We start from the raw sequence: 23,202 nt of genomic DNA, 5'->3' as shown, positions 1-23,202 counted from the left end.
TATTCTGCTTAGAGATGTAACAGCTCCATCATCAAGTTGAGGATGCGTTCATTACTCAGATCAGTCTTTCTTGTCTTTGATTAAAAAATAAATATGCTGTACTTCCTGTAAGCACATTAAAATTTCAGGAAAATTAGCTGGGGGTGGTGGTGCAAGCCTTTAATCTTAGCACTCAGAAAGCAGAGGTAGGCAGATATCTGAGTTCGAGGCCAATCTGGTCTACATAGTGAGTTCCAGGACAGCCTGGGCTATATAGAGAAACCCTGTCACAAAAAAAAAAAAAAAAAAAAAAAAAAAAAAAAAAAAAAAAAAAAAAAAAAATCAGGAGTCTCGTTGTCAGAATTTGATAAAAATTATCAGAATTTCAGTTTTTACCAACTAAGTTATCTCCCCAGCCCCTGTAAAAACTGTGTAGGAAAATCTTGTTCTTGTTTGCTGCAGAGAGGATTTGCTTATGTAGGGCAGGTAGCCTCAAACTTGTAATTCTCCTGCTTCCCGAGTGCTGTGATTAAAGGCTTGCTTCACTATGCTCAACAATGATTCTTAATTGGAGCCAATTAAATCTTCCAGGTATTGCTGGGTCATTTCTGAGGATCTTTATGGTAGTCAGATTGAAAGAAAGAGAGTACTACCAGCAGTTAGTGGAAAATAGGCCAAGAATAGGTCAGGGACATAGCTAAATACCTAATAATGCACAATGTAGCTCTACACAAAAAAGATTTGGCCTTAATTGTACTGAAAAATCCTGGCTTACACTGAAAAAACATCATTAATATGCTTACTTTAATGCTATTGGCCATATTAAGGGCGGGGGTAGGGTAGGATGGAGCTCTTATGGAAGAAAAACACATACCTGTACCACGGATAAACAAAGTTTTCCAACACTAATTCAAGAACCTGTAAAAAAAAATTTAAGAAAAATAATTAACTATAAGGAAACAAACTATACTAAGTGATAGATATTAGCAACAACCAATTTTATTATGCCAAATATTGACAATATCTTTGAGGAGGAGAATTCAAGACAGGATTTCTTTGTATAGCCTTGGCTGTCCTGGATCTAGTTCTATATACTAGGCTAGCCTTGAATTCAGGTACCCATCTACCTCTGTCTCCCAAGTGCTAGAAGTAAAGGTGTGCATCACCACTGCCCAGCTGACAAAACCTCATGACAATATGTTATATCAACTTCACACAGTTATGAGGGCCTTTAATCCCAGCATTTGGGAGGCAGAGGCAGGTGGATCTCTGTGAATTTGAGGCCAGTCTGGTCTACATAGTAAGTTCCAGGGCATCCTGAGCTACACAGAGAAAAAAAAAAAAAGTGTCTCGAAAAAAAAAAGAAAGAAAGAGGAAGGGAAGGTGGGAGGGAGGAAGGAAAGAAAAGTACGAGAGAGATAGGTATAAATAAAGACTGTTCATTCATTTCCTGGCTGCCCAGACTCGAATAATCACACAGAAACTAAATTATAATACTGTTTAGCCAACAGCCTAAGCATCTTTCTAGTTAGCTCTTATATCTTAAATTAACCCATTTCTACTAATCTATATATCACCAACACGATGTGGCCTACCGATAAGGTTCCAGTGTCTTTCTCTTTCAGCAGCTACATAGTGTCTCCCTGACTCCACCTTCTTTCTGCCTTCATTCAGTTTAGTTTTCCCAACTAACTCTATTCTGCCCTGCCATAGGCCAAAGCAGCTTCTTTATTAACCAAAGGTAATAAAACATTCACAGCATACAGAAGAAAATCCCACATCTCAATTTCTCAACTGAGAAAATGCTTCCATAAGATCAGATTGCAGGCAAGCCTGTAGAGCATTTTCTTAATTAGTAATTGACAGGGAGGGCCCAGCCCACTATGGTCAGTGCCATCCCTGGGTGGGTGGGCCTGGGCTATAAGAAAGCAGGCTGAACAAGCTATGGGGAGCAAGTCAGGAAGTAGCACCACTCCATGGCCTCAGCACAAGCACCTGCCTCCAGGTTCCTGCCCTGACTTCTTTTGATGATGAACAGTGATATGAAATATGAGCCAAATAAGCTCCTTTCTCCCCAACTTGCTTTTGATCATATTGTTTCATCACAGCAATAGTAACCATGACTAAGACACAATGTATCTTTTAAAAGTTATTTGCCAGCCAGGAGGTGGTAGCTTATACCTTTAATTCCAATACCCAGAAGGCAGAGGCAAGCAGGTCTCTATGAATTCAAGGCTAGCCTGGTCTACAGAGTGTGTTTCAGGACAGCCAAGGCTTCACAGAGAAGCCTGCCTCAAAGGAAGGAAAAATAATTAGACTGAAGAGACGGCTCAGAGATTGAGAACTCTTCCAGAGGTCCTTAGTTCAATTCCTACCAACCACATGGTGGCTTACAACCATCTATAATGAGATCTGATGCCCTCTTCTGTCATTCAGGCATACAGACAAACAGAACATTATATACATAATAAATAAATTTTAAAAAGAAGGAAAAAAAGATTTACTATTTCCCTTCCCTAGCATTAGTAACCAAAGATGTTAATTTCTAAACTTCTAATTGACCTTGAAAATATCAATAGTACCCATTTGATAAGCTAGTGTAGTTTACACATATAAAAAAATGTATATTCGGAACAAAGAGCCTAGTGTACAATAAGTATATCCATAGTATGTTCATAGCAATTCAGGTACAAACAAAACTACGAGCTGCCATTTATAACAATCTATGGCACATACAATTATGCACAGTATATAACACTTGATAATAAATATTACTGGTTGACAAATTTACAATGTCATTCATACTTTTTAATCTATGGCATAGTATGCTTTAAGTATATGTTTATATCTGTGCTAGTTAGTCTTAACTGTCCGTTTCACATAACCCACAACCACTGGAAAGTCTCAAATAGGAATTATTTAGATCAGCTTGGCCTATTGGTATATATGTAGTAAATGTCCTAATGGTTAACTGATATAGGAAGACCCAGGCCACTTTAGACAGCACCATTCCCTAGTCAGGGCTTCCTGAAGAATGTCACAGAGGAAACAGCTTGCTAGAAGCAAGCAAGCAAGCAAGGATCCACATGTTTATATCCTGCCCTGACTTTCTCACAGCAAGGAACAAGATCATGACACTGACCAAATAAAACCTTTCTTCCCCTAAGCTGTTTCTGTCATGATATTTTATCACAGTCACGGAAATTAAATTAGAACAGTATTGTACTTTTTAGACTTTACTCCTATTATTAAAATAAAAAAAGAATTTTCTATAAAACAATAAATATGCCATGTTAGGCCAGGAGTGGCTTCAAATAACTCAAATTTGTACAACCCTCAACTGCATCCAGAAGCCCTATGCAATGACTGAAGTTACCACCGAGGCTTGTACAAGCACACTTTGTGATGTTATGACAGGGACAAAACTGTCTATAATTTTCAGAACACAGTCCCAACCTCAAATAACACATGCTCATATTTGGGAATATTAGTTAAATTACTTACCTCTGAGAGAGATGCATCGACTTTGGAAGAAACTTTCAGGTCTAGCCAGGGCTGGTAGTTTTCAAGTAGCAAGGAAGGCCTAAAGTCAATCAAACAACAAAGTCACTTGTCATAAAATAACTTGTAGTAAAATGTAATAGAAGATCAACAAATAACATTTGACTTGGGGGCCAGCAAGGTGGCTCATCATGAGGTAAAAACACTTGCCTTAGAAGCTCAATTACTTGAGTTTGATTCCCAGAACCCAGATAAAGGTGGAATGAGAGAACCAGCTCCACAAGTTGTCCTCCGACCTCCAGACAGACAGCATGGCTGCACACCGCCCCACAAGCACAACTCTAAAAAGAGGTTAACTTACCTGTGTCGCTTACATTTCACTTTACCACAAACAGCACAGCTGTGCCCTTGGGGAAATAACTCTTGAAGTCCTAACTGCTAAAAAAGGAAAGATAACAGAGTGAGTCCTTCGTTTCCATAACGTCTCTACTACGAAGAACCGGCTTTCAAGAGCTTTGTTACCCTCCAGGAGAGCACTCGGAGAACTTTCTGTTTGGTGCTTCCAAACTAGAACTCTTGTTTGTAAAGTACCTGCTAAATTAACTGCCAGTGGACACAAAATACCTTCTGAACTACTTTACAATAAGCCAGGCCTGGGGTGTAACTCAGTGGTTCAGTAGTAGAGAATTCTCTAGCACAAAGAATGGCACAGGTTCAATGCCTATCACCAGAAGATAAGAGTGGGAACCGTAAACAAAGGTTCTCCTAGCAGGTATGGCAGTACATGTCTATAATTTCAACTCTCTAAAGACTAAATAATCAATCAATCCACCTTTGACTGTGTCTTCTACTGAAAAAAATATTAGGGAAAAAAATTCTCCATTTCTCCCCAAGCTTAGCTTCAATGAGGGGGAAGACGTGATAAATCCCGAGGGCCATGACCAAATATAGCCCAGACTTCTGTGCTTTCTCTACATAGAAAAACCTAAAATGAGGAACTGTATCAATTTAAACAATTGAATCTATGATTAAAGAATCTGATCCAAAGACAGCCCACAAGGGGCTTGGAGCACAGCTCTGAAGGACAGCACTTGAATATGAAGTACAAGGCCCCATGCTTTTTCTTCATCTGAGGAGAAAAAAAGATATCTCACTTGATCCTGACTTGTGGACAGAATCTTAAAAGTCGGAATTTTGCCTTACAGAGTACAGAGTCAATATACTACTGTCACGATTGAACTTCAAACTATTTTGGCTAAGGAAATTCACTATTTTTTGTTTTCTCTTGTGCATATATGCATTTAAGAGATTTACAGGGTTGGAGTGTTGGCTTTAGTTCAATGTTTAACATTTTGCTTAGGCACAAGGCTCTGAGTCCAATCCTCAACCTGTGAACTCACACGCGCATACACAAACACACACATATACACAGAATGAAAATTAACAGGGCTGGATTATTATTTATCCCAGAATTCCTTAAATGTCCGTGCTTCAGAATTACCTAAAAAGTTTTTAATAATACTATTTACAGAACAGTAGCCTAGAACTTTTTAAGCAAAATCAGATTGTTGATGATGCCCAAGGAGGATCTCGTTTACAAACAGGTTAGAAAACCTCTGTCCTAAGCTAACTGTCCTTGTGGTTAACATGTACCCAGGGGACAAGCTGGCACTGTGAACTGCAACTTTCTGAGAAAGCTGTATTTTCCTTTCACAGTTGCTATTAGAACTGTAAACCTTAAAACTAGGACTGGCTGGGCAGTGACGCACGCCTTTAATCCCAGCACTCGGGCAGCAGAGGCAGGAGGATCTCTGTGATTTCGAGGCCAATCTGGTCTACAGAGCTAGTTCCAGGATTAAGTTCCAAAGCTACACAGAGAAACCCTGTCTCAGAAAACCAAAATAAACAAATAAATAAACAAATAAGCTAGGACTGAAGATGCAGCTCAGTGGGGAATTACATGCATGAGCCTGGGTTCAATCGTCAGCACCAAAAAAAATAGTCAACTTAAAATAAGTATCTAAACATTTATACATACACACACACAATGCTCATTTTAAACTTTTTCTATAGACTCCATGTATTCATTGTTATAAAATAATAGGTATATTTTAAAAGTCATTGCTTTAAAATACTTTTAGTAAAAAGACTCTTTAGCATAGAGTCACATAAGCTGACTTTTAAAATTAAAGACCACGGGGCCAGAGAAAGGGCTCAGTGTGCCTGCTGCACTTCGTGAGGACCTGAATTCAGTTATCAGCACCCGCACTGGATAGCTCACAACTGCTGACTCCAGCTCCAGGGAAGCTAACATTCACTTCTGGCCTCCCGGGTACTACACACTTATGGTGGATGCTCACACAAACATACCACATACACACACGAATAAAAAGAATTTAACTTAAAAACTTAAAAAACACAATTTACCTTAGGTTTGTATTTTATTGTGAAGAATATATTTGGTAACAGAGAGTCGGGTCCTAATGAACAGTAGAATGTCACAACTCCAGCAACAAATGACCAGAAGATCATTAAGACATGAAGATACCTTAGAAACAAATGGAAATGATCAGAACTAAAGAAATATATAGCATTAAAAGGTATTCCTTTATTGACCTACCATATATTTATTAATGAAAATCAATTTTAAGTTTTCCAATTAACTTTTAATAATATTTGTTAGATATAACTAAATAATGCAATGTATATTACCAAATATATAATTTTATCTAAGTATAGGAGAAAATTAAGTTCAACATTTCATAGTTTCATTTCTATGCTGTTATGTTTAAGTAGTCTGAAATTCATTTTTCCAAAATACCTATTATCACATTCCACCAAAATTATGATAATCATTAAAATTAATTTTTCCAAGTGCCTACTTTGTGTTAGACAGTGTTAGGCTCTGGGTATATACCAAAGAACATCACTATTGTGGTCTCTAGTAACACAGATATCTGTCTGGCAGTGAAAGTTGAATAAATGAACATAATAAAATGTGAACACGTTTTGTATTTTGGGCAGGGGTAGCACACACAGACTTTTTCTTTTTAATTTATTTATTTTGTTTTATGTGATTGCTCTTTTGCCCGCATGTATGTCTGTGTGAGAGTGTCAGATCTTGGAGTTACAGACAGTTGTGAGCTCCATGTGGACCCAGATCCTTTGGAAGAACAATCAGTTCTCCTAACCACTGAGCCATCTCTCCAGCCCACATGTTTGGTATTATAAAACAGAACTCAATAGCTGCCGAAAAATTTAATGTAGGGGAAAACCAACAAAAAAAGGTAGGGGAAAAAAAGACTGGGGAAGATAGGGGAATTCAAACTTGAGAGCACTGCATGGCTATGGTCTGCACAGTTTCCACAAAGTAGAGGTTTAGGACACTTGTTGCTTTTTCATCAGAGGAACCAGGTTTGATTCCCAGCACCCACACAGTGGCTTACAACCATTTGTAACTCCAGTTCCAGGGAATCTGATGCCCTCTTCTGTCCTCCAAAGGTACCAGACATGCAGGCCAAATACTCATATATGCAAAGTAAAATGAATAAGCCTAAAATATTTTTTAAAAAATGGTCCTAAGATGAATCTGAAAAAGCAAGAAGCCAGACTAGGAATTATGCCATATAATATGCCAGGTTATAATTGAGATGTCTCAAAACAGGCATGCTCAGCATGATCTTGCAGATACCAACCCCTTCACACAGTTCAAACATCAATGGCCACTGTGTTTATTAATTGTAAATAACTGCATAAAACATAAGCTCTGCTGTTAACTCTTCAGTCTAAAAACTGTAACTTAAATGACAGATGTATAGGTGACCAATCACATCACTTTTGTTAGTAACTGACCATTCACATACAACAGCAAAACATGGAGCTCTGTTACCTCTTTATTCCCAATAATAACTTTGTGTGACGTTTTATAAAAATATCCATTTTCAAAAGGAAATGGACTCACAAGCATGAAAGTGAAACAAGGAAATGGGCCACAATAAATAACACTAGAAGTCAAATTCAGATCAAAGAAAATGCAATTACAAATGAAATCGGTCCTTGTTGAAAATTTGGACAACTGCCCACGGGGATGTTCCCCGCTGGGTCCTTGGACAGCCGAGAAGGTACCTGAGCGGTCCTTGCCCCACTATCATGCTGATGATTATCTCGAATGTCACCATAGAGTCTTCATCCAGCAATGGATGGAGACGGAGACCCTCATCAGAGGGATAGACTGAGCTCCCAGGGTTCAGTGAAAGGCAGAAGGAGGGAGAAGACGAGCAGAGAAGTCAGGACTGTGAGGGGTTGGTCCAACTGAGGCAGTGTGCCTGTTCTGATGGGAGTTCACCAAATCCAGATGGATCAGGTCTGAATGAGCATGTAATAGAACCGGACTCTGATTGTAGCTGACAATGGGGGCTGAGAAGCCATTGATGGAGGCAATGGGACTTGTTTTTACGGCATGTTCTGGCTTTTTGGGACCCTAGTCTATACGGATGCACGGCTCCTTGGGCCTGGGTGTAGTGGGGAGGGCCTTGGACTTCCCACAGGACAGGGTTTCCTGCCCTCTCTCAAGCAGGGTAGGAGAGGAAGGAGGAGGTGTGGGGGAGTGGGAGAGGATGGGGAGGAGGGAAGGAGATGTAAATAATTGAATGGAAAAATAAAAAAAATAAAAAAGAAATTTGGACACTACTATTGTTGAAGACGCTAGATACACAGGCCTGAGGATGTAGGTCAGCTGGTTGAGTGCTTGCCTGGCATCAGAAAACCCTATGTTTGCTCTCTAATAGCTCATAAACCAGACATGCCTCTGATCCCAGCATTTGGGAGGTGGAAGTCATCCTTAGCCAGTCTGGGCTCAAATGGTGACAGAGATATTATCAACCAAGATGAAAACATCTCAAAGTGATTTTGGCCAAAATCTTTACATTTATGGAAGTTTTGGAAATATTTTATGATAGTGAGTGAAAAATTGAAAATCAATCCACATTTAGAAGCTTAGCCATTACACACAGAGAAGATATTCCATATACTAAATTCAAATTACTATTACACACTTTTGCAAAGAAATATAAAAGAGATAGAACCATGTGAACTAGAAACTATGGTGCAATCAGTCTTATCCCCTCCCAAGCAAAGCTCAACTTGACAGCTATATATCTTCAAAACAAAAAAAATGGCAGTGAGAAGAGAATGAAGTCACAATACAGGGAGAACACAGGAGAGTAGACAAAGAGATGTGTTATTATTTGGTTTAGCTTGCATCTAGGGTCTCACTCTGTAGCTCTGACTTGACCTAGAAATTACTGTCTAGACCAAACTAGCCTCAAACTCTCAGAGATCCAGGGGCTCACCTCCCAAGTGCTTAAATTAAAGGTATGCCCCACCACGCCTCACACAAGAAGGTGCTGGTACTCTCAATACTATTCCGTGTTTCTCTGAGGCCCAGTTAACAGTGCTCTTTATTCAGTATTCTCGCAGCCAAACCTAGTATAAACTGAGTTTCTGTTAGCTGTTATCTAGGTGGGATGGCAGATTGCTCAGTAGGCAAAGGTGCTTGACTCGTGACGATGTAAGCATGATGACCTAATCTGATCCTCAGAAACCACACAAAGCTGAAAAGAGAGAAACAATTTCACACAAGTGCTGAGTTTCCACACACACCTACATATCTTACACATACACATACATACAATTAATAAATAAGATACAAAATGATGAAGAACTGAAAACACATACAAGAGAAAAGAAAATATTAAAAGAGTGTACAAGCAAGTCCCAAGAAATGTTAAGGAAATAACATAAAAATCTTATGAAAGTTCTAAGGATAGAAAGTGACAGCATTACACTGAATCCACTCTGGCTGCAGTACAGAGCTTGGCACTGTAGGAACACACTGGCTGATGGAAGGCTGTTGCAATAATATAGGCGAGGGGCTAAGGACCCTCACCAGAAAACAGAGAAAAGGAGCTGAGTTCTTTTAACAAACAGAAGAAAAAATAAAAAAGACTGAAGTAGCTGGTTAGGTATGAGCAAAAAGAAAAGCCGTCAAGAAATAAATCAGTCTTTAGACTGGCCAAGTCTCAGGAGTCTCACCTAACATGTGCCACAGAAAAATGGACCACAAACTGCAATATATGGTAATTCTTTACAGAGAACATTAGTTGAAGATGGATTAGAAATTAGAAAAAAAAAGCTCATGAAGTCACAGGAATAAATGACATAACCCAGGAAGAAAAGGGAGACTTTAGAAAATACAGAGGAGGCTGGAGAGTGGTCTCAGGAGTTAAGCGCATACCATCTTTGTAGAGACCTGAGTTCCATTCCCAGCGGCTCACTACCGGGCTCTAAACTGTCTAAAACATCAGCTCCAGGGAATCCAACACCCTCTTCTGGCCTCCTAGGCTGTGATGCATGTGATATACATAAACTCACACAGGCATACACACACTATTTCTTAATTTTTAATTAAAAATAGAGAACTAGCTAAGCATAAGACAACAAGCTGTGCTCCTTCAGGGGTTCTGCTTCAAGGTCATGCTTGAGTTCCTCTCCTGACATCCCTCAGTGCTGGACTGTGGCCTGTAAGCTGAAATAAGCCCTTTCCTCACCTGAGTTTGCTTCAGATCTATTTTATTACAGCAGTCAGGAAACCAGCACAGCCTTACTGACTCAAGATTTGGACTGTGTCAGCTGGGTAGAAGGAAAGATGCTAAAGTTGGATAGCTGAAGTAGCAGGCTATGAGATCTACGTTAGCAAGACTCTAAACTTTAAACTGTACATGACAACAGAAGAGGGCGGTGGATAGGAGGAAAGTAGAAAAGTAAGGACATCAGGACTGATTGAATGAGAAATGCACACTAGACAACAGCACAGTTTTTCATTTCACTTATTTATTTAAAAACAGGGTCTTACTTAGTCCAGGAGTGGTGGTACACACCTTTAATCCCAGAATTTGGGAGGCAGAAATCGGCAAATCTCTGAGTTTGAGGTCAGTCTGGTCTACAGAACAAGTTCCAGGACAGTCAGGGTTACACAAAGAAACTCTGACTTGAAAAACCAAAAGAAAAAAGAAAAAGAAAAAAGTCTCGCTAAAGAACTCAGAGCCTAGGCTGGCCTTGAACCTGAGGTCCTCCAGCCTCAGTCTCCTGAGCGCTACCATCACAAGATATTTGAGTCTTCGGAGTACTTTCTAGTGACAGCAAGGTCCACTGTCTGGTCACACAAATGGGAGGCTGAAGAGTCACCTTGCTATAGACCAAATTATCAGATAGTTGCTCCCTCAAGCACTGAGGTCACCTAGATTGACAGCAGAATTTAAAACACATCTATAAGCCAGGAGCCAGTCTTATATAAACGAGTACAGCTGACTTGTAGAATGCCCTCGACAAGCAAATGGATGGCATGTCGCTCAAGGGAGTAAGAAACCTCTGCAGTACCAGACTTGCCTTCTCACCACCAAGTAGATAAAGGATATGTGGCAACTACTTCTCTGCAAGGCAGACAGCACAGCAGGGCTGGGCCCATGAGAGAAGGGAAACATCCTGGTGGGCTTCATGTGCATCCCAGATTCTTCCCAATTATCTTTCTACTTGCAAAAGAAACCGTGAGACCTAAAGCTTAGAAGGTAGTGGTGCAGCAGCTAAGAAGGGGAGAAACAGGGAAATGCTAATATCTTATTTATAGACAGTGATCAAGTAAGTCAAAAGGTCAGGCCACCCAGCCAGTGAAACCACCTGATTGCTATGCTCTGAATTCTACACCTGAGAAACATGCACTGGGTGCCTATTGCTAGAAATGTGCTTGCCCAGTGGTAAAAGGAGTCCAATGCCAAGGCTGACGACTTGAGTTAGATCCCTGGAACCGACACAGTGAAGGAGAGAACTGTCCCCCAAAAGCTATCCTCCACATGTGTGATGTGGTGTGTGTATGTGTTTGTGTACACAATAAATCAATAAATGAATGAAATAAACACCATTAATAGTCTCATGTCTGTTCAAGTCATCAAGTGTAATTTGGTACATAATCTAAGAAAAAAGTATTTTTTTAGAGTGCTTTTGAGGGCTGGAGAGATGGCTCAGCAGTTAAGAGCACTGGCTGTTCTTCAAGAAAACCCAGGTTCAATTCCTAGCAGCCAGATGGCAGATCACAATTATCTGTAACCCCAATTCCAAGGTACCCAACACCCTCATGCAGGCAAAACTCCAATGCACATAAATAAAAATAAAATAGAGTAGAAAAAACAAAACAGCAAATTTAACAAAATATAACTGATTTGTAGAAAAAATAATAAAAAAAAATCAACCTCTAAAGGAGTTTATTGACAATTACTAGAAAATCAAAATCAGTTTTACTGTTTTTTTTTTTTTTTTGAAGGGGTGTTCATTGTTGCTGTTGTTTTTGAGACAGGGTTCTTCTGTGTAGCCTTGGCTGTCCTGGAACTCACTCTGTATGTAGCCCAGGCTGGCCTCAAACTCAGAGATCCACCTGCCTCTGCCTCCCAAGTGCTGGGACTAGGCACACGCCACCACCGGTTTGGAAAATCAGTTTTTCTTTTTCAGACGCAATTCACTTTATTTTTCTTGTAATAAGAACCCTTTCAGGGTGGCCACAGCTGGAGCCTGGGTCATCTGAACAGAGACTCTGGTGTGAGTTTTTACAAGATGCTTAGTGAATTCCTGATAGGGTGACTTGGTGAACACAGTCTCTTTCCAGGGGTCAGGAATCCCAGGGGTCAGGGGTCGGGTAGCTGTAGGTCTTAGAGATGGCATCAAAGGTAGCCTGGGCAAAGTTACCCAGGCTGGCAGTGCAGTCCCTGGCTGATGTGTAGCAGTCATCAATACCGGCCATTATCAGTAGCTTCTTTGGCACAGGAGCAGAGACGATGCCAGTGTCTCTGGGGGCAGGGACGAGACCCATCAAAACAGTCACGGTGGCCTTGTTTTTAATGTAGTTCCTAGGCTGGAATGTTTATTTGTGGACGTATGCATGTGAGTGTAGTGCACACACACACTTAGACACGTACAAGGATGCCAGGGCAAGGTGTCAAGTGTCCTCCTTTATTACATCCTACCTTATTACTTTGAGACAGGGACCCCTCATGAACCTGAAGTTCTCCATTTGGGAGTTTTTGTTTGTTGGTTCTTTTTGGCCAGGTTAGCAGGCAGCAAGCCCTAGACATCCTTGTGTCTGTTTACCTCAGTGCTGGGGTTACTGGCATGGGACTAAGCCTGGCTTGTTAGAAGAGATAGGATAGTTAGGGTCTGAACTGATGATCCCCATGTATACATAAGCACTCAATCACTGAGCTACTGCATTTTTTAAATCAGAAACTTTTTAAAGATTTAAGTATGTGCATGTATGTGCATGACGATGCGAATTAGGATATGCACACATGTAAGTACAAGTGCCCATAGAGGCCAGAAAAAGATGGCAGAGTTCTTGAAACTAGAATTCCAGGAGATTGTGAGCCATCCAATTTTTGGTGCTGGTATCCAAACTCTGGTCCTCACAACAGAGCAGCAAGTGCTATTTAATAGCAGAGCCATCTAAGAGCAAAGCCAGTGTTCCCTCTAGGGTTTAAAGTTACCTGCCACTACTCACAGGTCCTTTCTGAGCCTCATCCACCCTCTTCCCCCAAACAGTTCTTTCACATCTTTCCCCAAGATCTAGCCTGGTTCTTACCGCACCTCATCCAACCTCTCCATCCAGTCAGATCTCCCGAACTTTCTCTGGGGTCTACACCTGTGGATCTGCTGGCTCTGCTAATCCATGCATCCCCAACCTGCCAAATCTAGCCCTGGTCATAATCCAGTCTCCTGACCTTGTCTGGTCACCATTATGGGCTTGACAACAAAATATTGTGAGCTAAAGAGAGGAATGAGCATAGCAGAAGAGACTGTAAAATACAAAACACAAAGGCATAAGTATTAAAATACTCTGTATCATTTTGTATCACTAAGGACACAAACAACACCACCAAACTAACAGATGAGCACAAGCAGCAGGTACTTTTCCATAATAACTTCAAATATCAATGGCTTCCCAGTAAAAAGACACTGGCGGATTGAATGGATCAAGAAACAACATCTATCTATTGTCTACAAGAAATACATTTTAGCTTCAATAATAAACATCTCATACAGTAGAAGGACAGACAACAGTACTCCAAAACAGAGCGGAAATCAATGAAATAGAAGCAAAGAAAACAATATAGTCAATGAATCTAAGAGCTGATTCTTTAAGAAAATAAACAAGGTTAACAAATTGACCAAAAGAAAAAATGAGAGGACACATGCTCAGAAATAAAACAGTAAAACACAGAAACAGACACCAAAGAAATTCAGAATGTTATAAGGGAATATTTTCAAAATATGTATTCTGCTACGCTGGAAAATCTAAAAGAAATTGATGGATTTCTAAATTCGGCCAAATCACCAAAATTAAACCAAGAAGTCAACAAACCTAAAAGGACCCATAACAAATGAGGCAATTAAAATAGTAGAAAAAGTCTTCCAGAAAAAAAAAAAAAAAGTTCAGGACCAGACAGATCCACAGCAGAATTCTAGCAGACTTTCTAATGTCTATAAGCAATCCTTCTTAAATTATTCAAAAACAGCAGGGCGGTGGTGGCGCACGCCTTTAATCCCAGCACTCGGGAGGCAGAGGCAGGCGGATCTCTGTGAGTTCGAGACCAGCCTGGTCTACAAGAGCTAGTGCCAGGACAGGCTCCAAAGCCACAGAGAAACCCTGTCTCGAAAAACCAAAAAAAAAAAAAAAAAAAAAAAATTATTCAAAAACAGAAACAGAAGGAGCACTCCCAAACTCCTTCTACAAAGCCACTAATACCCAAACCATGTAAAGACAGAAAAAAAAAGACTACAGGACATTAGAAAGACATTAGAAAATGGAAAGACATCCCACGTCATAAATTGATAAAACTAATACTGTGAAAATGGCCGTTCTACCAAAACTTATTTACAGATCAAATGCAAGTTCAGTCAAAATCCCTATGTCATTCTTCACAGAAGTAGAAAAAAAAAATTCCAAAATTCTTACAAAACTGCAAAAGACCCTGGAAAACCAAAACTATCCTGAGCAAAAAGAAGAATATGGGAGGGATTACAGTACCAGATCGTGAGATGTACTACAGAGTCTAATAATAAAAATAATATGAAGTGGTACAAAGACAAGCATGCAGATAGAGAATAAATCAAAGACCCAAACCTGAGTACAAGGAACTTTAGCCATTTCATATTTGACAAAGATACCAAAAATAAACTGGAGAAAAGAAGGCATTTTCAACAAATGCTGCTGGGAACACTGGATGTCCAGTTGCAGAAGAATAAAATTAGAGCTGTATCTATCACCTTCCACAAAAACTAATTTACATGGTTAAAAGACTTAAATTTGAAACCTGAAAGTGCTAGAAGAAACAGAAGCAGGAGTCTACATGGTATAGGTCAGAAAACAGAAGCAGGAGTATACATGGCGTAGGTACAGAAAAGAACTTTCTGAATAAGTCTCCATTCGCCCAAGAAGTGAAGACCAACTTCACTTAAATTAGAACTTAAAAACTAAAATGCTTCTACGCAGCTAAAAACACAATCAACTGGGTGAAGAAAAAGCCTCCAGAATAGGAGAGAATCTTTGCTGGCTATAAATCTAAGTGGGGATTGATATCCAAAATATATAAAGAACTCACAAAACAAAAACAAACCATCTAAAAATGGACCTGGGACCTGAACAGAGAATTCTCAAAAGAATAAATGAAAATTGTTAAGAAATATCTTTTAAAAGCATGTTCATCATTCTTAGCAACAAGGAAAATGTAAATCAAAACCACTTTGAGATTTCATCTTACCCCAGTCAGAATGGCCAAGAACTAACGACTGACAACAAATGCTGGAAGAGTTGTGGGGTAAGAGGAAACCTTCATCCACTGTTGGGATTACAAACTGGTGCAGCCAGTATGGAAACCAGTGTAGAGAAGTCTCAAAAAGCTAGAAGTAAAGCCAGGCAATAGTGGTGCACGCCTTTAATCTTAGCACTCAGGGGGCAGAGGTCATCAGATTTCTGTGAGCTTGAAGCCACCCTGGTCTACAGAGTGTGTTCCAAGACAGGCAGGCTTATTAACACAGAGAAACCCTGTCTTGAAAAACCAAAATAAATATATGAACCTATTAGTTCCCATTGGCAGAGGAACCAGGTTTTCTCATAGGACATTCATTCCATGTACAATGTAAGCATACACAGCATGTGTTTATTTCTGTTTCTGTGTATCTCTCTCTTTCTGTCTCTCATACATACATACACACAGAGACACACACACACTCAGTAGTACACATCTTAAAGAAAATTACACAAGGACTAGAGAGATGGCTCAGTGGATAAGAGCACTGGCTGCTTTTCCAGAGAAGACTCATTCAATTCCCAGCAACCACATGGTGGCTCACAACCATCTGTAATGAGTTCTGGTGCCCTCTTCTGACCTGCAGGCATACACGCAGACAGAATATTGTATACATAATAAATATTTTAAATAAATTTATAAAAAAGAAAAGAAAATCTAGCAATTTCATAAAGCAGCAGATTATCCACTCTATTCTGTGCCCTCCCTAGCACTCTTCCTGAAAGAGGCTCTCTAACCATGTGTTTGAGGGGGCTGGAGAGAGAACTCAACGATTAAGTACACAGGCTGCTCTTGCAAAGGATGAAGGGTCTATTCCTATACCCACATTCTCTAACTCCAGCTCCAGGGGATCCAGGCCCCTCCCTGTTCTGGCCTCCATTAGCACCGCATGAACATAGTGCAGACATATTTTGCAGGCAAAACACCCATTCACATAAAATAATAAAATACAAAGACAGCACTATGATATTTAAAGTCACTTTAGCTGATTCAACAACAACCAAGGGGAAAAGAGTATGCAAAAACAATTTCACTCATAAACACGACCACTCAGAGATTTAAAAAAAAATATGTGTATTTTCTCCCTTCTTTGCATAAAACAAATTCATGGTACAGATCCCATGTCAAAAATCAGAAGACATCTTATGACTGAGCAACATATAGCATTAGCTGCTATAACTTCCTAAGTTGATGACCTCAGAATGTTAGTTCAATATGCTTTCAATTCATGGCTGTACTACCTGTTCTACCTTAAAGAAGAATTACACTTAACTCAATTCCTGTTGAATAAAGTTGAGGACAAAACTTAAATCATGTAGTTTGCATTTTGTTCAACTGAACCTGTTAGTTTGGAACTCCTTTCAGAGGACAGAGTGGTAGTAATTAACAATATTTACTGTTAAAGGATCCCACTTCTTCCACAGTCCAACAAATACCTCAGCATCACAACCCAGGCATTTTTTTAAGATAGTATTAACTAGTTAAATCTATTTACTTAAAAAAAAAACTATTAACACAGTTTCGGGAAATGGTTAGCCTTAGTGAAAATACTAAGTTAAATCTCTTGTGTATGTTTTCAATTGTTATGCTTACAGATGAACTACTTCGAAATAAAAAGTCTCAAAGGAAACAACATGATGCTTTTAGTACACGTCTTTTCGACCATCCACTGCACCGATACTACTTTTGGAAACGGCAAAACTAAGGAAATCTACAAGATTCAGGGGCGGGACCTTCTGACATCAAAATTTCAATTTAATCATTTTAGTTTTACAGAATATTTCAACTCTTAAAAAAATAGAGAAACAGGAATTTTGTAGAAATATGATGGGGTACTGTTCTGCTTTTTGATTTCGGGTCAAACAATCGTCGCAGACGAAACTGCGAGAAACTACTGTGGCTACCAAGGTGTGTGCCCCCGACTGTGTGAGAGAGAAGGGTTCCGCCTGAGACTGCGACAGGACCTTAAACCGTCCTCCCTCCAGTGACTGAATCGCCTTTACCGTCTCGAACTGAGGTGGATATACATATTTCGGTTGTGGAAAAATAGACGACAAAGGCCCAAATTTTGAGAAATGGTAAGAAAATAAAGGTTCAGAGCTACGTAACCTCGGAGGATGCCCGGCCCACGGGCAGCCGGTCCGTGCCCGTCCCCCGCCCGTATATCCGGCCGCGACCTCGGTCGTCCCTCCCGAGGCGACTGTGAGGAGTTTGCTCTCGCTCGCTGCCAGCACAGACCGCGGGCTCCCCAGCGGCCTCCGCGGGGCCGAAGGCAGGTACCTGTTGAGGAGCAGCGAGGCGACGCTGAGGCAGAGCAGCAGGAAGCAGAACAGCGGGTACTGGCGGCAGATTTCGCGACCCACGTCCAGCCGCAGCCGCTGCTTCAGCCTCCCTCCGATCATCCGCATCCAAGACCCCATCTCGGTCCCTGCAGCGGAGGACGTGCTGCCCTCAGAGGCCGAGGCGGAGGATACCCCCACCGCCCGGCGGCGGATCCACATAGCCTCCCACCACCCAGCTCAGCAGCAAGCCGCAGCCGCAGCCGCAACAGGCCCCGCCCCCGAGGCCCTCGCCGCGCATGCGCAGCCTCCACCCCCACCCCCAAGGCAAGACCGCAGTTGGTCCACCGCCGCCACCCTGCGGGAGAACCCGGGAAATGCTCGAACCGAGACATTGTGGCCTGGTCACCCACTGGCCTTATCCGGAAGTTCAGGGAAACATAGAACGTCGAGACTGGCAGGATTACGGAAGAGTAGAGGAAAGTTACCTATGAACCATACCCAAGTGCGGCTCCGAAACGCTCTGGGAAGTGTAGTCCGTGTATCGTACCCTGCCGCCCCACCCTTTCAGATTCTCGTAGCCCCACCTAAGAAAAAGGAGTGGACGCCATCGAGTTGGCTTTTTATAGGGGGGAATCAAGTTGAGGATTACCAAGTGGAGAAACATCCCACCTGGCTGTCACCCACTCCAGAAAACCAATCTCTTAGCCATGTCACTAACAAAGTGGAGCCCGAGTAACCTCGCCTGGCGGGCTTAGACACAAACCCCCGTATGAGAAAGCAGGTTGACAAACTAGATATTTCCTTTTAGACTATCATTCTAAGTTTTAATGTTCGTATTTTGTTGTAGCCAAATTTCAAGCAGCGTGAGAAACACTTAAATTTAACTTATACACATTATTCTCATAGCGTAGGTATTCTAGCTTCAACTACGGTGTAGTCACATTGCTGGGACAAAGATGCTGCTTGGGAACATTCTGATGAAACCAAGATTTTATGCTAGTCTAACACTGCTGGCACGTGCCATCATGCAAACTGTCACTTCTCTTCCCTAGAATGTTAATCATTCAAGGCAAGGAAACAAACTCCTTATGTGCTTTTAAAGAGTGTGTGCAGCTTCATCAGTATTTTCTAAATATTCTGAAAGGGTGGGTCATCCTTAGTGACTTTCCTTTTCAGAATGTGCCATCCTTTCTTCCCAATACTGCTAATCATTAAAATTTCATTGATACCCTTGTCTTTAAATTTACACGTATTCCTAATGTCTTCCGGACATTCCAAATTAACAGATACAATTTTTGGGCCGGAAATACTTGTTAACATTTCCAGTGGAAAAGAGGCCTCACTGTTACCATTATTTTTTAAATTATTAGAAACTTATGTAAAGCTTAAAACTTGTCTCGAAGTAATATTTAACTTCACGTTTGTAACTTTACACTGTAACTCCTTAGGAAGGCATGGTGGTAGATCACTGCAATTTTAGTACTTAAGGCAAGAATATCACTTATCTGAGGCCAGCCTAGTCTCAAACCAAAAGACAAGGGCTTGTTAAATATGTAGAGGGTTTAATATTCAACACTGCAAATTAATCCGTTTTTCTAGAACCACACTAGGGATAATACCAAAACAGAAACAGCTCAAAAGTGATTAATGTGAATCTAACTCGAACTGGTTAATAACTTATCTGGCAAGATGTAGTGTGTTTTAAAATGTTTGCTTCCGAAGCTTATTCTGGAATTTATTTTACCATGAGCCAGCATATACTTTAAACAAAATATTTTCAGTTCTGTTCAAATTCCTTCCCAACATTTGTTTTTCAAATTACTCTGCAGGAGCAATTAGAATGAACTAGGCAATTTTCTATATTGACTTTAAAATAGAAGAATGAAAACTTTCCATAAAAACTTTGTCTCAAACATGGTAATCAGTGCATAACTGAGCTAAATACTTTTGCCTGAAAAGATTCTTTCAAGTACACACCTAAGAAAATTAACCTTTATTAAAAGTCTTCAATCTTCAGTCTACTATTCACCTTACACTCATGTCCATGGAATCATTGCAATCCTCTATTAAATGTTAAGCTCCCTAGTGCAGCTACAGAAATGTCTTGCATAAGTTACTTAATTGTTGTACTTCAGCACCTGCATCTCATCTCTCTATAATGGATTTAATGTGTAAAGATTAAATTGGGTGAAGAGTGCTTATTAAATACGCTTGCACATTAATACAGTAAGTTTGTTTTGGACTTCAGAACATGAAAATTTATACCACTGGTCTAGATGAAAACATGAAATCTCTAAAAAAGGCTTATTTACCCCCTCCCCAATTCTAAGCAGTCTATTTTGGTGGTATCTGACCACATACATGACAACACATGAAATGTGTACTCTAAGTGTAAAATACAAAAAGAAAAACTGTTTTAAGGCACAGGTTTTTTTTTTTAAGATTATGTATAGAGTTCTGTCTGCATGAATTCCTGCAAGCCAGAAGAAGGCACCATAACTCACTACAGATGGTTGTGAGCTACCATGTGGTTGCTGGCAATTAAACTCAGGACCTCTGAAGAGTAGCCAGTGCTCTTAACCAAAGACCCATAACGCTAGTCCCAACAATGTCTTTTTATTGTTAGAAAACTCAAAACTGCAGCCTGAATCATAGTATAACAGCCTGGACTATTACAATAAGCTGTGAAAGCCCACTACAATATTAAGATTTTTGAAACATGGTCTCACATTGTAGCCGTAGCCCCTGCTGGTCAATCACCCTGCCTCAGCCTCAAGTGCTAGGATTACATGCATGAGGCACGACACTCAGCGAATGTACATATTTTTGATAAATGATGCAACTATGTGTGCTAGAGGTGTGCTTAGAAAGTATAATTATCCATCTAAAGGCCCATAGACATCAAACTTCCAATAGTATGTCCATTATTTTAATGAATATTTATTGAATAGCAAGTTAAGTGTAAGGCACTGTGCTAGATGTGGTGGAAGATACAATGAGTTTAGTTGAGTTTCTGACCTCCAAAGGCTTACAATCTAGTGAGGGAGACAAGTCACACAAAGATGTAATGTATAAATAATACAGGGAAGATTTAAAGGCTTTAATAGTTTGTTGCTGTTTCCCTTAAGAACAAGTAATGGGGGCAATTTTTAATGGGTCAAGATCTAAGAAAGCCTCTGGGAAGATACTTGCACAAACAGCAGTTTTTATTTTCAGTTAAATTTCAGAGGTAATGAAGCACTAGGCAAAGCTAAATAAAATACCTAATGTTTCCACTTAATTGAAGCCTGATTACTCTCTCTCCCAGTATATCCTGAAGTATACAGGAATTTGAGGTAGTATTAAGTCCCAATTTACATTACATATACTTTCTTAAAGACAGCACCCACCCTTTAACACCCAGCAATCTTCCTGCCTCAGCCCTCTATGACTGGGATTACAGGCAAAAAAACCACAATGCCTAGCTCATGTTTACTTAATTCTGATGCTAAATGAAAAACACTTTAAAAAGTTTGTCCCACCACGTGCACATTGGACACGTGAGGAAGATATCCCTAGAAGTCTCTCCTTTCAGCTCCCTCCCTCCTCAGTCTCAAATCATTAAAGTATTTTTATTGATTTTTTACAACTTTATTCTTATCGTCTTTCTCCCAGCCAATTACCACTATATATCAAGTTCTGAATACAAAAAATTTATATAAAGGTGATGATTTACTTTACTTCAAGTCCTAAAAAAACTAAAGTGTCAATTAATATGCTCATGAGAAGTGCAGTAATTGTTAGAGTTCTAAGATGTTTAAAAGTTCAACCAGGTGGTGGTGATGCATGCACTTAGGAGGAATAGGCAGGTAGCTGGACCTGAATTTGAGGACACCCTGATCTACAGAGCAAGAGTTCCAGGATAGCCAGCTACAAAGTAAAAGTCCATTTCAAATCCCACCAACACCAAAATTGTTACTTTCCTACTTAACATTTTTGTGAACTTGAAGTAAATCTCCATCAGGAAGAAAACAAAGAACTACAACCCTATAGAATCAGTGGCTCAAGTATAGATACTCCCTGGGTAAAATAAGCTGCACCACCAAAGTCTATGCCATCTAGTGTTAGCACCAGAGAGCTTAAATATGTCACATTTGTCGATTTATTTCTAACTTATGATATACAAGCAGGCTAGCCTCTAAAAATCTGTTACAGAATTGGGTGTGATTCACAACTTCAGAAAATGTAACTGCCTGGCAATGGAAAATATATCAACTCACCTATTAAAAAAAGACTACGTTTGAAAAGGCACTTATAATCTATTATCACAAGCTTGTGACAAGATTAACAATGTGTATTATTCATTTCTTAACATAGCTACTTCCCATGAAAAAGAAATGTTGACTGTATTTCAGATGCTTACATATCTACTTAAGCTATCTTTGTAGTTTAAATATTTAACACAAAAACATTTAGAAATTTTTACATTTCATACCATCTCAGTATTCCATGCAACTTAAAGCACTTTGAGCCAAAGTGCAATAATAGTCTGTAATCCCAGTACTAAGGTGGCAAAGGACTGCCACAAATTTGAGGACATTGTGGTCTAATGGCGCTTTATTACACCAGCTAGGACAAAGGGGAAAACCTACCGGGGAGTGGGGGAGGGGGCAGCGCAGGTGGCAAAGCACTTTGACGTGGCACTGACAGAGCATCACGCAATTAGGCTTTCAGTGTACAACACACCAAGTGTAGCAGTTCACACCAGTAATCCCCAAACTTGGAAGGAGAAAAAGCCTTGCCATGAGTTTGAGAAACATCCTGGTTACATGAGCTCCAGACTAGACTGGGAGTCAAGTCCTTAACACACAAAAACAAAAAGATAGTAGATTCTTCTAAAATTAGTGTTTGAATTGTAGGTCTACAGATAAAGGCTTTAACTAAATAATCTAATAAATTTTTACTTTGGATTAAAAAAAACTCATTAAAATATCTACTGGAAAATGTAAAACAGTTACCATTTAGATGTGGGCTTCTTTAAAATGAACATAAAGACTGTGAAAATACAAATATTAGCGAATCAGTCTCATGCCCTATACTCAAAAGACAATAAGGACTGCAACTGATTTCCAGATGCTTGAAAAACAGTTCATGTACTTTTATTTGCAGTTGTGCATTATATATATATATATATATATGATCAACTTTTAGTTATTTCTGGAGGCTAAATACCTAGGCTTCCTTAACAAGACCTACAGAATCATTAATGGTAGCAGTCAGTGAGGGAGCGGTTCTGTGGGGATTCAGTACCTGAGACATGTACGACAATGCTCTACAACAGACCTTTTCAAATACTAAGTCCTCAAGATGTTGGAAACACAACCTACGTAAACATTTAAAATTACATGCATGGTCTTAGACAAATTCCAGTTGTCGGGTTCCTGTTTTGTTTTTGTTTTACTTCCCCTATGTAAAGAAATCATAAAAAAGTAGTAATGTAATTAATACATGAATTAGAAAGTGATTTTAACAGATATCAGAAAAATTTAAGT

The 23,202-nt window shown here is 39.9% G+C and overlaps 1 protein-coding gene across 5 annotated transcripts in view; it reads right to left on the bottom strand.

The window, feature by feature from the left end:
* Positions 1-17,939, bottom strand: part of Snx14 (sorting nexin 14) — a 58,320-nt gene extending 40,381 nt beyond the window's left edge. For 3 of the 5 annotated variants that reach the window (XM_041646648.1, XM_041646651.1, XM_041646653.1), the window contains exons 1-5: positions 17,670-17,939; positions 5,908-6,028; positions 3,842-3,918; positions 3,484-3,562; positions 854-897 (exon numbers count right to left, since the gene is read on the bottom strand). In XM_041646648.1, the coding sequence (XP_041502582.1) occupies positions 854-897; positions 3,484-3,562; positions 3,842-3,918; positions 5,908-6,028; positions 17,670-17,890 (542 nt within the window). In that variant the 5' untranslated portion in view covers positions 17,891-17,939. The remainder of the gene's footprint in view (positions 1-853; positions 898-3,483; positions 3,563-3,841; positions 3,919-5,907; positions 6,029-17,669) is intronic. The other 2 variants (XM_041646650.1, XM_041646652.1) reach the window with 1 other exon arrangement.
* Between the last annotated feature and the right edge of the window lie 5,263 nt (positions 17,940-23,202).

This window comes from Microtus oregoni, unplaced genomic scaffold (genome assembly GCF_018167655.1).
Source record: "Microtus oregoni isolate MIOR12 unplaced genomic scaffold, Mior012 000139F_ref0000186, whole genome shotgun sequence".
NCBI classification, from domain to species: domain Eukaryota; kingdom Metazoa; phylum Chordata; class Mammalia; order Rodentia; family Cricetidae; genus Microtus; species Microtus oregoni.
The sequence above is the reverse complement of the archived record's forward strand: the minus strand, read 5'-3'. Positions and strand labels throughout refer to the sequence as shown.